Raw genomic sequence first — 16242 nt, 5'->3', positions numbered from 1 at the left:
TGTGTGTGTGTGTGTGTGTGTGTGTATGTGTGTGTGTGTGTGTGTGTGTCAGAGAGCTATTAAGTAACATGTATTTGTTTGTGCCTGCCAAATGAGAATGGCTGCATTTGTTACATGTTATTTTGAGAAATTATTTCATGAGTTTAAAGATTATTTTTCACACAACTGGGTGTTACATTGCAGAAATATTATTTATTTTTTGAACATCTTCAGTTTTTTTTCTAACAACTTTACCTTTGTAGATTGTACCGTTTGTCATTATAACTACTGTATGCTAGAAATATATAATCTTATGTGATTTAAAATTGCCTACTTTTTGTTTACCGTATATTACCTAATTCCTACTGTGGTGGTTGCATTGTTTCACAGTGGATTATGTCACAGCAATTTCTATGAAGATACATAGAGACGTTCAGATAAGACCATTTCTGATCTGAGCCCACTCAGTTCAGAAATGGTGTCCAAACACATAAGCATAAGGGTTTTGGTGTCTTCTTGTTTGCAGCTATCTGAATGTGGTCACAATAAGACAGATTCTAAGAGAAACCACAAATGCTAAACATGGACTGTTGATGAATTGATAAATAAGTGTAAGCAGTGATTAATTATGAGATATGTACCTGCCTTCGCTTTCAACACAGCACTTTATAATCTAAAATGAATGAGTCTAATACCTCATACCTGTCATACCATTTGGCGTCTACCTTGGGTTACAGTGATGTTGGAAGATATGCAGGTAGCTTTGGCATCATCTTCCTATGTCTGCAGCATGCACAGTTTCATCTCCCACTGAACCAGCCTGTCACACATTATTTTGGATGTGTTGCATGAGCCTTTCTACTCTGAGATGCCACATAAGTGCAGCTGGTGCAAGTGGAAATGTCTGACTAAGAATTAGCAACCTACACATAAGACCATTAAGGTTTTACTAGCAGCAGAGTGACATGACCCCAGCTAATAACTGGGGGCAAAATATGCAGCCTATACATTTTTTTTTAAACTCCCAACATACAAGGAAAAATGTTTCAGGAGCTTAACGTTAATATTCTTCAGAAAAGATCTCCATTGTGCAGCTGATTTCTGATGTGTCTCAATCAGATAGTGAAAGTAAATTAGAGTGGTTATATATCTAAGGCATTTCATAATTGGTTTATTGTTAATAACAATTTGTAGTTTTTGTTTCTGTGTTATTTTATTTTATTTTTTTACTCCCTGGTCTTTCATTTAACCATCAAATGCATTGTTGTTTATTTGCTTTCTTATTGGCTATCTGAGTATTCAGTTTGCAATAACAGTATGGTATTTTTTCTTATGTTCTAAGTTTCAGTCAGTCTACTTGTTTTTGTTGTTATAATTAACCTTGTGTGGATTTGCATGTTTCCATTTGCCTGTTACTTTGCCGCTCTATTCTATTCTATTCTATTCTATTCTATTCTATTCTATTCTATTCTATTCTATTCTATTCTATTCTATTCTATTCTAAATTAAGAGGTCATGCTCATGGGTTTGGTTGAGGTTCACACAAACTGTCAAGCAGTTAAAATAAGAGTATTCTCTGTGAGTTGCATAGTTTATTCATTATAACAGATACTCAGCCATTCTGTCTAGAGCTCGTTGCTGCATTATAAACATTGTATCTTCAGTAAAAGGAGCCTAGTGAAGGCTACAGTTTAGTGCTTTTGGGTAAAACCTGTCAGTGAGCTGTATGCTATCCTTGGAGCTCTGTGGTATGCAATCAATAGGCAGTTGACTGGACAACATGATCATCTGCTTTCACAACAGGTACCAATCTTTCTAAATAAATGATACATGCAGAAATGACACATTGAATCTGGTGAGAAATGTGTCATTGTGTGTGTTTTTGCTGGACTTGGCACTTTATAAATATTTGTTTGACATCATGTAAATTACATAATCACTGAAGTAGATTACAGCATATATTTAGGATTGTTGTTTGTCTTTTCAAACTGATGTAACTGCTTTGGATCCTGCTCTGGGTAAAAAGAATTACGCTCCATTTGTGCCACACCATAAAAAGTGGAATTGAATCCATAGAGTACAAATGGCATCTACAGCTGGTCTTATTTTTTTCTGCCACCGAGATAAACTTTGATAGGAGAGCTGGAAGGGTGTGGGTGAGACTAATTCAGCCCATGACAGACTTATGACCCTTGGGCCTAAGTGAGAAACTCCAGAATCCTTGAGCAGCTGGTCATCTATTTGGGTTCAACCTCACTCCTTCCCCCAGGGGAAGAAAATCACAATGAAGACTGAGGCTTCATCAGCAGGGTTAAAGAGGATGCTCTATTTCACACAGCAGGGTACACAGAATTTCTCCCGTCCAGCTCTAAAGGCCTCCAAAGACATGTAAACAACAAGATGGATGTTGACTGCTGGTGTGGTGCAGCTGTCTGACTTGATGTCTGCTTAGGTTTAACATAAATACGTGGAGGTGTTTGAGTTCATGGCCAGGTAATCCGGGGAATAAATTTCAAAAGTAAAAGAAAAAAAAAAAAGAATTTACCTAACCATGTTGCAATGTACTGCAAGACCATCTCTTCTTTTTTTTTTAAAACAAAATTTAAATCATTTACTGTTTATGTTTAAGGCTTCCTGATCCATTTTCCTGTGTCACAATAAATCTGTGTATTGAATTGTTTTATTGATTGCAGTTCTCTAGCATTAGAACCGGAGGCGATATTGATTCATTGTTTTTAAATGTTTATATGGAAACCAGTCGTGATGGCTTGACGCTGACTTTTACTCCGTTAGCTTAAGAAAAGAACAAACAGGTGGATTCTACCCACAGAAAGAAAAGACAACAAATCCTCCATCTCTTGAACTACTTTCACGACTCTAGTTTGTGAGGCTATTGAATGGGCTTTAACACTTTTAACACCTTGCCATAAACACTCTGTGTCTGTTGACACAAAGATGCACCCAGGATGCTCTCTGCTGCATCTCTGGGGGACGAGATGGAGGATGAAGGTGCCCTGTGGTTGCATCAGCTCGCTATTTATAGGGTAGTGGAAAATTAACAGACTCCCCTAATGGTTTAACAGGGGCGCTAATGTATTGCAGCTGCAAAAGATGTATGAGGCATTATTGCTGCAGTTGTAATTAAGAACGAAATGAAAAACATAACATATCCAGCATAAGTTGCTCCACGTAACGCCACGTAAATTCCTTGTGTGGGATTTGATAGAATATATAATGCCGTCTTCACTCAAATTTTAACCCTGACCTTGAATGCTTTCACAAGTGTCTTAGGGTTGTCTCAGTTTTCTGACTATTTTGTTTGGTCTGAAGTAAAGTTGCAAGGGTGAAACATCCATTTTGCCAGGAAATGAATTAAATTTTGTTTAAAAAAAAGAAGAGATGGTCTTGGTCTGCAGTACATTGCAACTTGGTTAGGTAAATTTTTGTTTTTTTATATAACTTCGTTTTAGGAAATTGGACTGGAGACAAAAAATCGAAAGAAGGAAAAAAGAAAATCGAGTGACAGAACATCACAAGGAAACACAGAGGCACACAGAACAAACAATACACACACTCACACTCCTGAGAGAAATGTAGACTAGCCTATTGACCTAATATTCATATTTGTGGACAGTTTGAGAAAGCCACATATGCTTGGGGAGAACATATAAGGAAAACCTTAACTACTGTGCCACTGTCCAGGATGTAGTTATGTAGCAAAATCATTTTTTTACCCAGTCAATCATTTTAGGATGCTTGACTATGTCTACTCCTCTTCTCTGAGGTTCATTGCAAACTGCACAATATCAACAAACTGTTGTTATTATGGGTGGAGCAGCGTGGTCTGGCTGCCCGACACAATTCCCATTGGTTAACTTTTATTTACAAAGCATTACTCAGACTTCTGCTGGCCTTTGTCTGTACTGGAATTGCACTGAGAAATATTGACTCCTATATTTTTTGCTCACAAAACTTGCTGCTGCTTTCTGTCCCATTTGTTTTGACTGAGTTGGGTAAGAAGGCTGTTGTTCACTCTGCTTCCTTATCCTGGAACTGACTACAGAAAATGTTGAAATTAACTGAATAAATCTCACCAACTTCTTTTTACCTCCAAACTAAAAGTTCTCCAGCCTGATTTAATAACATTTGCCAATATTTTTTCTTAAATAACTTGTCATTTTCTTTCAGTGCAATTTTTTCCTGCTTACATAGAGGTTGATTAAAAAAACAAACAGTATTTTACATGTCTTCATTAAAATATGCTTCCAGAGCATGAACATAGTAGTAGTTAGCAATAGTTTTAAAAAGGAGCTTCTTCTCCTTGGAAAATAAGATCAAATCATCCAGCTGGTGCAGAGAGATAACCATACAAAGTTCTTATGTTCTATTTTTTTCTTGATTATTTTTGTATTTTCATGTTTTAGGAGGAAACCCAATTTTCATTTAACTGAACAAAATCTCACAGAGAAGAAAAGAAAGACTTTCAAAGATGGACTCAAAGATAGACTCTGTTTCTTTATGATGTCTTTTGGCATGTACAAAATGTAAAACCGTCCTTGTCCTTCTAACATGTAAAATTGCAATGCATCCTAATGTCATGCTGTTAATGAACATCCTTCAAACTGTAATTTCCATCTCTTCTCTCTCTGCAGTGAGTCCAGATGTGACCAGTGATTACAAACATCATCATTATCATCATCCACCTGCCAAGGACTCAGAAATAGATGGCAAATCTCACAGCCTCAGACTGACTGGAGCCATCTGGGTCCTAGTATTGCCTTGCTTACATATGATCTTGGACTTGTAACAGCTGCGTTTTTGCTCCATTAAACATTAAATTTAGATGTTAAGCTTATTTACCCCAAGATGAGGAAGCCAGTGAACATCATTATGACAATATAATAATGACTTGGACAGAACTGGGCAGAGTGTGAAACTGCACATTCTGGCTTGAAAATACCAGTTATTTTTGATAAGGTAATAGGCAAATAATGACTTATTTATAATAAGAAAGATAAGACAATAGCAATGCTGTAAATGTTTGGTCTGAAATGAACTGTATTACTGTACATTTAGTAAATACTCTGTAAATATCTATGCACCATTGTACTTCTGCAAAGTGCAGTACTTCTCAGTACAGTACAGATTGTTTTGTTTTGTTTTTTTTAATCTGTTTCTCCTGCAGTTGCAATATTTGTATATGGTGAAATTGACTTTTTATAAAAAGGCTGTTATAACAATTAATCTGTATTAAAACTGGCACTTTTTTATGCAAGTGCATAAAAACACACTAAACTATGAGGTATGTATGAAATACCATTTTTTTCCCCTTTTATACTGTTGAAAATCAAAATTAAGTTATGCTTTATGACTTAAGCAACTGCGCAGTAATACAACTGCAAGGGTGAAAACTGCTGAAGAGTGGACAGGTGGAGACGGGGTGCATGTGGGAGAATTCATACCCCTTTCTTCTTTAGAAATAGATTAGTTTCCTCAGGAGTCTATTATCATCTTTCAAACTCAATCCAACGGTGTCTTCATGGGCCTGGATGGGGGCTGATAGCTCCAGGAGCCAGGAGTGAGGAAAAATTTGATTGCTTCAACTTGCTTCCCGACTGCATAATACTGCTGTGTTGCTAACAGATTTCTGTGCCGATAAATGTAACAGAAGACTTGTTCCATGTTTTCCATGCATGTCTGGTCAATGACTGGGAGAGAAAAGCACTTGATGGTGGTAAAAGAAAGTGTATTTTTATTGGTTCAGAAGTGAGCACTGTTCAAACGAAATTAGAAGCTTTATTTTTACTTATATACAAAAATATATTTGGAGAAGCATGTCGCACATTTAAGGCCTTTTTGTCCGCCAAATTTTGTTTATATATCTATTGTTTTTTCATGACATTTTAAGAAAATGTACAAAATACAGACGATATGCTAATTATTCCCTCTCCAATGATTCTCTTTTGGTTAGATTCAGATGTGGCTTCAGTCAAATGTTTCTTTCTGTGTATTTTCCATTGGACACTGTCTGAGTCTGTTGTCAGAATTTGCTTCGCTGTTGGACTGCTACAGATATTTCAGCTTTAATCCGAGTATCATCGTTCCAACGGGACAGTAACACATAATGGATATTTTTAAAAGCCCAAAGAAGACAAAGATTCCAGATGAGTTGAAGATGAGAAGTCGGCCATGTAGAACAGGACCAAAACAAATAGTAACAAGTCTTAGTGAAATGATGTTTGTCTCAACAGGACATGAGTAAAGGATTGCACTTCAGTCTCCAGCATCTTTCTTTTTGGCCTTCAGGATGACAACAGATGGGTTTAAGAAGAACAATTTCTGTTTTCCTGGTAGTCTAACTGCACTCAAGTCAAAGCTGCATCAGTAGAGACAAACACATGGCTATAAACACACAACTCAAGTTGATCTCTGAAGATTTCCATCAAAATTTCTCTCTGAAACCTTCAACTGTTCTCACATTTGCATATGTACACACATTCCCATTCTCCTAAGCCTAGTTTTGCCATTATGGTTTCAATTACAAAACTGAAACTCTTATTTTTGAAAAATAAGAACTGAGCTTATGCCACATTAGGTCTAAGGTCTGACTTCTCAAATTTAGGCTTGTGTCCCCTGGTGATCCCCGAAGCCCTGAGGCAGTCAAGGAAAATCTTCATATAAAACCCACAATGACTTTCCAGGTGTTTAAAAGTTGTTATTTCAGCCCTTGGAGACCAATTTTAACATTATTGTTTTCATCTTTCAATTGCATTTGTTAAGGTATTCTTATAAACTTCAGCAATACAGTAATGGTACAGAAAAGAAAAAGAAAAAAAACTTAAACATCTAGTGCTTTTGTATATAACTAAGGTTTCTGGAAACTGAAGTCCTGTTGCAGGACGCAACCTTCTTCCACCTGAATCAGATACAAAGCTTGACGCCAGACCTCTGCGGAAATTGACATAAGCTGAGGAGGCGATTCAGACTTTTAATGGAGTTGAAGCATTAAACCCCTAATCTTGGGTTTTGGGAGCCACTTAATGAGTTGGAAACAATTTCAATTTTCTTCATCTTTGTTCAGTAAATATTGACAGGGAAACATCTGTCATCTTGTTTTAATTAAACATCATGTAGGATTTAAATATTTTAAAACAATCTAAACATAATTTATACATGAAAACTCTACAGATGACGTGTTTTACTTCTGCTATAGTTGTATCTGACATTAAGAAAATAATTGAGAAAGTATTTTTAATGATGAGTCATACAAGTGCCAAGGTCCAATAAAACTGCTTTTGATGCAATTATTTCCTGATAATCATGTAGTAAAGAAGCATAAACTATAGATAAACAACCACAAATAAACAAATCTGAAGGATAAAGTGAAACTCCACTACGCAACTATGATAAAAATATGTTTTTACATATTTATTTAAACTGTCACTATGACGTAGAAGTACAGAATGTGATAGTCTGTGAAGAGATCAAGCTCCTTCTGCCATCTGCAGAAATCCAATGCTCCTCATCAGAAACAACCAGTCATTCTGGAGGACAGTGTTAATGCTGTCAATCAACTTCATGTACATGCTGCTCAATGAGCTGATAGCAGAGAAACAACTTACCTTTACAGGAAAACTGTTTATCCGCTGTCATCAGGGACCATGCTAACTAGCCTAAACATTCAAAGCAGGCTGTGCTATTGGGAAGAAGCTGAAGCATAGCATAGGGCAAGGCATGAGCAGCGTAAACACAAGCATGACTGACAGCACTAAGACTTTCCTCCTGGCGCTGATTGTTTTTTTTCTGACCTAGTGTATTTCTGTGTTTAGCACTGGGAGAAGGCAGAGGAGCTCTTTTTTTCACAGATTGTCTGACTCATAATATATTGTCATAACAGTTTAAAAAAATAAATATTTTTTTTAATTTTATTTTTTTTTTTTATAGAAGTTACATTCTAGCCCTGTGACAGACTCAACCTGTCCAGAGTGACACCGCCTCTCGCCCGGAACATTAGCTGGAGATAGGCACCAGCAACCCTCCCGACCCCACTAAGAGACAAGGGTGTAAAGAAAATGGATGGATGGATGGATGAAGTTACATTCTACAGCTGATCCATCGATTTATGAATGACTGTCACTTTAACATTAATCTTTTTTCAACTGCATGTTTTAGCTGCTTTGCTTGATTGCATTTTTAAAGCATAAACTTCTTCTGCGCATCTGTACGTAATAATTATCATCAACCCGTTTTTACCTATCGAGGAGTTCAGGGAGAAGCAAAGAAGTCAAAACTTTTTGTGCTACCTGTTGTGCCAATTACCATCTCAGTGCTCATTCGTATGACTTGCTTTGCTTTCTCTCTTTTTATCTGCTTCTTTCCTCATCAAATAAAATTCCCAAATGGTGATATTCACTTGTTAAGAATCTTAAATTACGAGTGTTACTTCTGGAAAAGTCACAGCTTCTCCCCAAAACCAATTATATCACAAGTTTCCACCCTCGCAGTCAGCAGCATTATACTTTGAACAGCCATGGTAATGACACCTCTAAAGAACAGTGTCAAGTCTCCGCTGACACCCTGTAGACTCAGAGACAAAGGTTTTCAGAGGCTAAATATAGATCTGAGGCTGTAGTGTTTCTTTTATACCTAAAGTAAAGAAGATTATTACAGTTTGATTTATTTTTTTGATTTTTATCACTGCATTGTAGAGGAACTAAGAAGGAGGAAAGATCCAAGAGATTTTTGTCACATTAATTATACTGCACCCAGAAAGAGGTGCCCTCCACCTAAACATGTCAAATTATCTATGAGCAGATATTTACTTTGTCAAAAAATACTATAAAGAAGCAGTAAGACATTCCCTTCTGTTTGCACACTTCCCCCCACCCCAAAGATATTCTGTATAAAATGTTTTTTGTCACAACTTAAGCTGCACCTGTGGAACTCAATCTAACATGTACTAAATCAAGAATTTTCTTTATTTGCATTAATTAGAACCATTGAGTGATATCAATATTGCAAAAAAAAAAAAAACGAAAAAAAAAGAAATGCAGGCAGATAATTGGTCTGATTGTTATAAACTTTAAAGAAACAATACTTGCTCTGTTTTGAGTTAGGTAAGCATTGACTTCTAATTTTAGTTATTTAGGAAGAAAGTAGAAAACAATTCTCAAAATCCTGCTAGTTCCTATAGGATGTAACCTTATTTTTGGAACAAAACATATTTTTTTATACTTAGAATTAGAGTGCAAGGTAACTTGAGGTTTCCTTTATTTAAATCTACTACAATGAACATCTGTGACTGAGATTGTTTTTTTAGTCAATATTTTTTTCTTCATAAACAGGTCCAACTGATTTAATAACAGATTTTATTATTTATTATTTATGATTATATATGATTACATATATGACTCCAAAAACAAATATTTCTGAACAAGTTCTACTCATGAGTAGCAATGGTGATATAAAAAAAATCAGTTTTTATCCTCTTTGTAAAGATAGCTGTCTATTGTTTGAGTGATTTGAACCATATTGTGCCCACATGCCGACACTTAAATCTGTGATCACATGCTTTAGTGAGCAGTCATGACCAGAGGGAAGAGCTGAATGAAAGACAGGGTGGGAAAAAAAAAGAGATCTGTGATTAAACAGCTCAGCTGACTGCGAACGTCTGCTGATAGCCAATGTCTGCATCTTGAATTTGACCATCTTTTGTTCTGACTTACAAATAAAACATTTGATAAAATCCACTTGGTAAAAAGCAAAGAAGTAAAATCATGTTTCGGGTTATTTAACATGATCGATGAGGTGTGTGCTTTTACATTCTACATCATTTAACATGGAACCCGTCTCACAGTAGGAGGCAATGCCAGCAGTCGTTGAGTTGTTCAGGTAGTCGGGGTAGGAATATCTTCACAGATGGATTACCAACCAAGAAGCCTATAGACCTAAATCTTATCTCAGTTGTGTCAGTGCAGAAGGATAATTATTTTTATACAAATAATTGATTTGGTTAACTTAAACATTTTAATATATTAAAGTGAACATTGGCACATTTTTATTTCTCTTCATATAAGTAAAATCACAGTTAAGTATTGGTTGTGTGACAAACAGATTTGTTTTTCTTTTGGAAAATATCTGTTTTTGGGGAAATGTTGTCAAGAACATGTGAAAAACAGTTAAGCTGTGACATTAGTTCAACTGTTTAGGGAGTGATATATATATTTTACATGTTTGAATCTTATTACAGTAAATGTTATAATTTTTGTCCTCGGATAGCTATGAGCTTTGAGTCTTTTATTTCTGCGTGTCAAGAAAAGACTCTTGAGACCTTCAAAGAAGAACTGCGCAGAGCACGGCTTAAATATATACAAAGATTCATTTCATTTTCCCACTAAGGTTTCTGTTTCACCAAAGGCGATTAATGTGACCTTGACAATAGCTAACGTTTAGCCTCAATTCATATAGGACCTTTAATCATCGCAGGCACAGACAACACGCAGTTTTGTTTTTAATTCTGTTTCTGGCAAAGACCTTAGTTTAATTTAAAAAAAAAAAATCTGAACATAGAGTTTGTCAAAGAAATTTGTTGCACAAAACAAAAATCCCACTCGCATCAGAGGAATCAATGTTGCACAATGCATTTTAAATAAGCCTTCTTGAATGCCTTTTTGAATTATTCAAATGCTAAGTTTAAAATAAAACATCAATAATCATTTATTTGTCCACTTTTGTTCAAGTTGTTAACTCTGGGCCTTTGTAGTATAAACCCCTAGGACGGTATCCACATGGATTTTTAATTTGAAGCCAACGGGAGGTTCACATTTTCACCCAGTGATCACTTTGGTACTTAAACATTATACCCTCTGGGTTGAGTCCATTTTCTAACCTCAAATGCTTAATTATAGCACATTTTCAGAAGGGATCAGGAATCATTCCTCAGATGTTCCATGCTATATTAACATGATAGCATCACAAACTTGTGGCAGAATATGGACAGCAGCTTCTCGATGTACTTTACCACTCAATACCATTTCAAACCCACTGAAGATTTTCTCACTTTGTCATGTTCCAACCACAAATGTCTCAGTATTCTTATTAATTTTATGTCATAAATCACCATAAAGCAGCACATGGATGCAAATCTGAAAGAAATGTTTTTTGAAATAATTATTTCAAATATACATTACAATCCAGTGGAGTCATGAAACTTCAAAATTCACCAGAGCACTGGTAGGAATGTTATTAAACAGCATCCCAGAGACGAAGGAACCCACCAGACAGACAGAGTTGGCTCCAAAACAAAATGCCATGCTTTAAGCATTTCACAGCACATTGTTCAGTCCATCACCTGGAAGGAAAGAGTATACTACCTACCAACACATGACTGTTCGTCTGTAAGCTGTCAAACTGTCAATAAGCCAACAGATGCTACGTAACTCTAGAAGAGCTGTAAAGAAGCACAGCTGAGGTGGGAAAATGTATTGACATGGCAGCTGTTAGTTGAGTGATCTGCACACTTTGGTTTGATGGAAGTTTGAAAAATACAGGAAGTACCATTTGCAGGCTGCCGCAAGCCATGAAGGGGGAAAAAAATGATAAAAGGTGCTCTGGTCAGATGAAACCACAATCAAACGTGCAAAACGCTTTGTGTGGGAGATGATTAAAACACATTACTGAGCAAAGCACCACCACAGAGACCTGCGGCGGTGGCAGCATCACAGCAATGACTGTCTCCTGCAGAAGAACGAAAGATGGTCAGAGTTGATGAGAAGATGTATGGAACAAAAAAAAACAAAACAAAACAAAACACTGAGACTGGGGTATGACAGTACTCAAAATGGCAAAGCAACTTTAAAATAGGAAATATTGAAAATATTGTTCTAACATTACACCATATTGTTTATTTAAGTTATCTGTAGGAAAGCAGACTGTGAAGACACAAAGACACACATAATATGTATGTAAAAATACAAATACACTCATCAGATATTCATTTGGAACAAAGGCTTTCACATTAGGTGTTAGGCTTTTCTAAGGGACTGTGCTCACTTTTTTCACACTACTCTGCTGGTGCTAAGCAACTTGTCTGCATTAAACATGCTAATATGTGGGAGATTGTCACCATGCAAAGCTGCAATAAGGTGAAATTGAAATCGGACTGAATCCTAACTGCTCTTATTTGAACTGTAATGACAATTTGCTTTATTTCCACATCCCAGTCACTTTAGTGTGGATAAATACTGGTACCAGTTCTAGACGTTGTGTTTAATTATGCTTGTGTGAGGAAGACACAGCTCATAAAATTACAGGCTTTAGTTCGAAGCTTTGATCCGTTTCATCACTTCCAGGGTTTGTTGATGTGCAGTTTGCAGTGCTCTGTGAACTCTAACGTAAATCCCTCCCACACTCATCCACCTACCAACGACAAATGAGAACATAAAAATTACCACTGTTACAAAGCAAAGCGTGTTCCTGTAGATCCAGTGCAAACAAGTGGAGTTCGTGTCAAGTGCTGCTGTCGACCTGCCAAGGTTAGAAAAATTCAAATGCATTATTTCTGACCAGAGGTTCATGTTACTGAACACTACAGCTCAAATCCAATACCAAGGTTAAAGCCTTACCTTTATTTATGTATGTGCTTCATTATATTCATAATTGATTTTAGTTCACAGACATAAAGAGGGCAGATGACATTGTTCAGCATGAAACTGATCCACCCCGCTGCTCTGTTTCCGTGATTCTTTATAAAAAAAATTTTAACAGATAATAATAGTAAATGAAAACTTAAAACAACTCATTACCCACAATCCTCCCCTCCTGGAGAAAGAATCCCAGTTTTACCCAAGCTCTGTTTTGCTGAAATCATGTTATTTTTCTTTCTGGCCAGGGAGTAAACAGTCTCATCAATATAGTGTTTTCTGCTGTCTTGCCACCTACTGCTTCCAGATTATCAGACAGGACTAGAGCACAGGTTTTACAATAAATCACCTCATCCCCTGCATCCCTCCTTTACTCTTCATTGTTCCTGTATTCTTAGATTAACTGTTTAAAATCCTATTCTCCTGGAAAAGTATGTTAAAATTAGCTCTTCTGTATTTTGCTATTTTAGTTGTTTCGGGAAACGTTGACAATACAATACAGATGCTTCAATATGCAAATAATCAGATAAAAAGCCATAATCTAAATTATGTAGCCGTGAAATCTACCTCACCTGTCACATTACCAGCCATACTGTTTGTGTCTACCACATTGACCTGAAACCATAATTAATTTTTCAGCTGCATGGCTGTATACATCTCTGAAAGCTAAAGATCTTGTTTCGGGTGTGAGAACAAGTGACAACAAACAGGACTGAAATATGCATGTGCTTGCCTGACAGTTTTGCAGATGATATTTGATGTACTGCTGAGGTGTCAAGTGATCCTGCTGTTTGATGAGAAAAAAAAGAAAAAAAGAGTCAGAGAAGTTAAAGGCTTGCTTAGCAACAGATTTTTTTAATAGTGACCAGATTGGAAATTCATCAGTAGCTGCACATATTAGGTTAGAGGTGAGTTTAGAAAATGAATGATTTTGTGGTGCTGGGTGGCTCAGTTGGTATAGCAGGTGTTACGTTGTGTGTCGTCTGGAAGGGTTCACCACTAAACATTAAAGCATTGCTGTTGGTGAAGCACACAACAGACTGATAATTTGGCATAAATTTGATTCAATAGTTTGCTATTATTTTTTCAGGAGAAGATTTCCGTTTTATAATTTCACCTATTTAAAACTGCTCCCTAAAAACATGACTTCAACTACAAAGAACCTCCCCAGCTCTCCGCATGTGCAGTGACCCATTTGCTAAGGAAGTCAACCTTCAAAATTTCACATTTTCAGATCACATAAGTCATGGTTATATCTACTCACCCATATTCCACCACTGATGGTTCTGTCTTTCTGATCCAAGCTTTTTTTTTTTTATTTATTTATTTTTTTTATCATAGTTCTCCTGTGCATGGTGGGAGTCCTGCTCAAAGTGAGCCTGACACATCATCTGTTTGTATCCAGGGCAGCTGTACTGACAGCTCAATTTCTGGTACAAGTCAATCTTTAATTTATGCCTCTTAATTAGACAGCAAAAGAGCATTTTACACAGATAAGATGACATCTTGCAGATCAAGGTTTTGGCTTAAACTTTTATCTCAACTTAGCAGCTGCACACTGAATTTCTTAGTTTTAAATTTTATTGTAGTTTAGTTCTGTATTAAAGTGTTTTTTAATATGTTTTTTTTAATATGCTCCAACTAGTAATCAATAATTACATTTAATAGCTACTGGTTTCTTACTCCTTGATTGTTTTTTTTTGTTTTGTTTTTTTTTACCTCTTGGTTCACAACCTGTAGTATTTGTGCTTCAGAGTAGGTTTGTACATCTGAAATTGTTTTCTTCTGTACCAGTAGCTTCCCTCAGTGTCTCAGTTGCCTACACACTCAAGTTGTCTCCCATTTCCTCACTGACTTTCCTGTCTGGTTTTCCAATAATCAAGCTGTCCTGTATAAATGCCATTTGGCTTTCTCGCGTCAGATCATCCCATTTTTGTCACCAGCTGTGAATTGTGCATAGATGACCTCACTCTAGCTTGGGAGCAATCAGTCTGGAACAGAGCACAATGGCATAGCTTGTACACATCATATTTTATCTGATGTATGTATTTCTAACTGTTTATAGTATCTATATATCGTTATATTGACACTATGTAATAGAACGGCACACTCTTCCTCACAGATATTTAATTACATAAAGTCTATTCAGAGCTAAGTCAGGAACAATGACAAATGATTACCTGTTGTCTGATAAGCCGTTTTGAGAGAAATTTTAGAATAAAAATGTAAAAACTGAGACTCATGATTATGTGAAGAAACAAAAACATACAGATGCGTGCAAATTATGGGAATCAACGAAACAAACTTGATTTAGGTGCTAAATCTGCTTATAAATAACGGCTTAATGACATTTGCAGTAAGAATTTCCAACCTAACCAATAAGCTTGGACCGGTCCTACAAAATGTTGGATCCATCATAGGAATGCACATATAAAACGGATTTCAACGGCTTCTGGTGTTCTTAAGCCTTTACAGGGACCAGAGCATTTTCATACTCATCGAAGGGAAATTACTTTGAAATTATTAGTTTAATTTGTGACCACATAGTGATTTCAGGTAATAATATATTTCTCAGTGACCAGATGACATTTAGTGCTTAATGGATGACTTGAATGCTGATACTTACTAAATACTAGTTGCTGATCAGTTGCCCCACTGAGCCCTGAGGCAGAATTTCATACAACATGAGATATTCTGAGGGCGCCTGAGGCCTTGAATGAAATATTTCTTCTAAAACTTTTAAGCTTCAGAAAAATTGCAGATGGTAAGATATGGCTACAAAGCAGAATGTACATTTTATAAACACTCATTCACTGCATCGTGTCTGTTATCATGTTAACCCGTTGGTTCTGCTGCGTTTTTGTGCATTCAGATACCTAGCAGAAGCAGATACACACTGGCCCCTTAAATATATTTTAAGGATGAAAAATCGTTGGTGGTTTCAGAGTTAAGCTGCCGTTTCTATTGTCATTTGAAGAATGAGACAAAGCTTTTGGCTTTGCATCAGTGTGGCTCTGACCTGGCAGTGTGTTTACAGATTATCCACCATAGTGACAAGCGTATCATCCACTACTTTGGCTTCCTTCATTCCTCTTTTTTGAGTAAGCAATAGGTCGGAGAGGATAAAACCGTTTTCTTCCTCTTCTCTGATGGATGCTAATGCACAGACTGTCAGTACAGAGGTGGCAAAGCCCTAAGGGAGGGTTTGCACCAAACTATTTCTTGTCTGTGAAAAGATCAGGGAGGGTAATCTCCGACTCTGCTATCCAGGACTGCTCTGCTGTGTGAATTCACTCTTTATCCTAAATCCAAAGAGCGCAAGAGAGACGGAAAACAATCTCTAATGTGTGAAAGTGGAAAAAAAGAAACAGAAGTGTGTTTGTACATGGCTGGGAAATAGCACGGCTTTTGACATAAACCAGAATGTTTTTCAGGTGATTATATACAGACTGACAGAAAAATATTTCAGAGATAATTATCCTACATATTATTTTTATATCTTACTGAAGATGAAGTTCAGACTCCCCAGTTATTCATGTCACTCTGGATTAGTACATCTTTATCAGATCTGCAATGAATGAAAGTTATGGACAGACACACACACACACAGCAACATACACAC

At 36.5% G+C, this 16242-nt stretch overlaps 1 protein-coding gene across 1 annotated transcript in view; it reads left to right on the top strand.

The window, feature by feature from the left end:
- gpc5a (glypican 5a) overlaps nucleotides 1–6255 on the top strand; it is a 122561-nt gene extending 116306 nt beyond the window's left edge. The window contains exon 9 of the mRNA XM_007553938.2: nucleotides 4632–6255. Within this exon, the coding sequence (XP_007554000.1) occupies nucleotides 4632–4786 (155 nt within the window). The 3' untranslated portion in view covers nucleotides 4787–6255. The remainder of the gene's footprint in view (nucleotides 1–4631) is intronic.
- The last annotated feature ends 9987 nt before the right edge of the window (nucleotides 6256–16242 follow it).

This window comes from Poecilia formosa, unplaced genomic scaffold (genome assembly GCF_000485575.1).
Source record: "Poecilia formosa unplaced genomic scaffold, Poecilia_formosa-5.1.2 Scaffold60, whole genome shotgun sequence".
Classification (NCBI taxonomy): domain Eukaryota; kingdom Metazoa; phylum Chordata; class Actinopteri; order Cyprinodontiformes; family Poeciliidae; genus Poecilia; species Poecilia formosa.
This window is presented reverse-complemented; position numbering and strand designations above follow the sequence as displayed.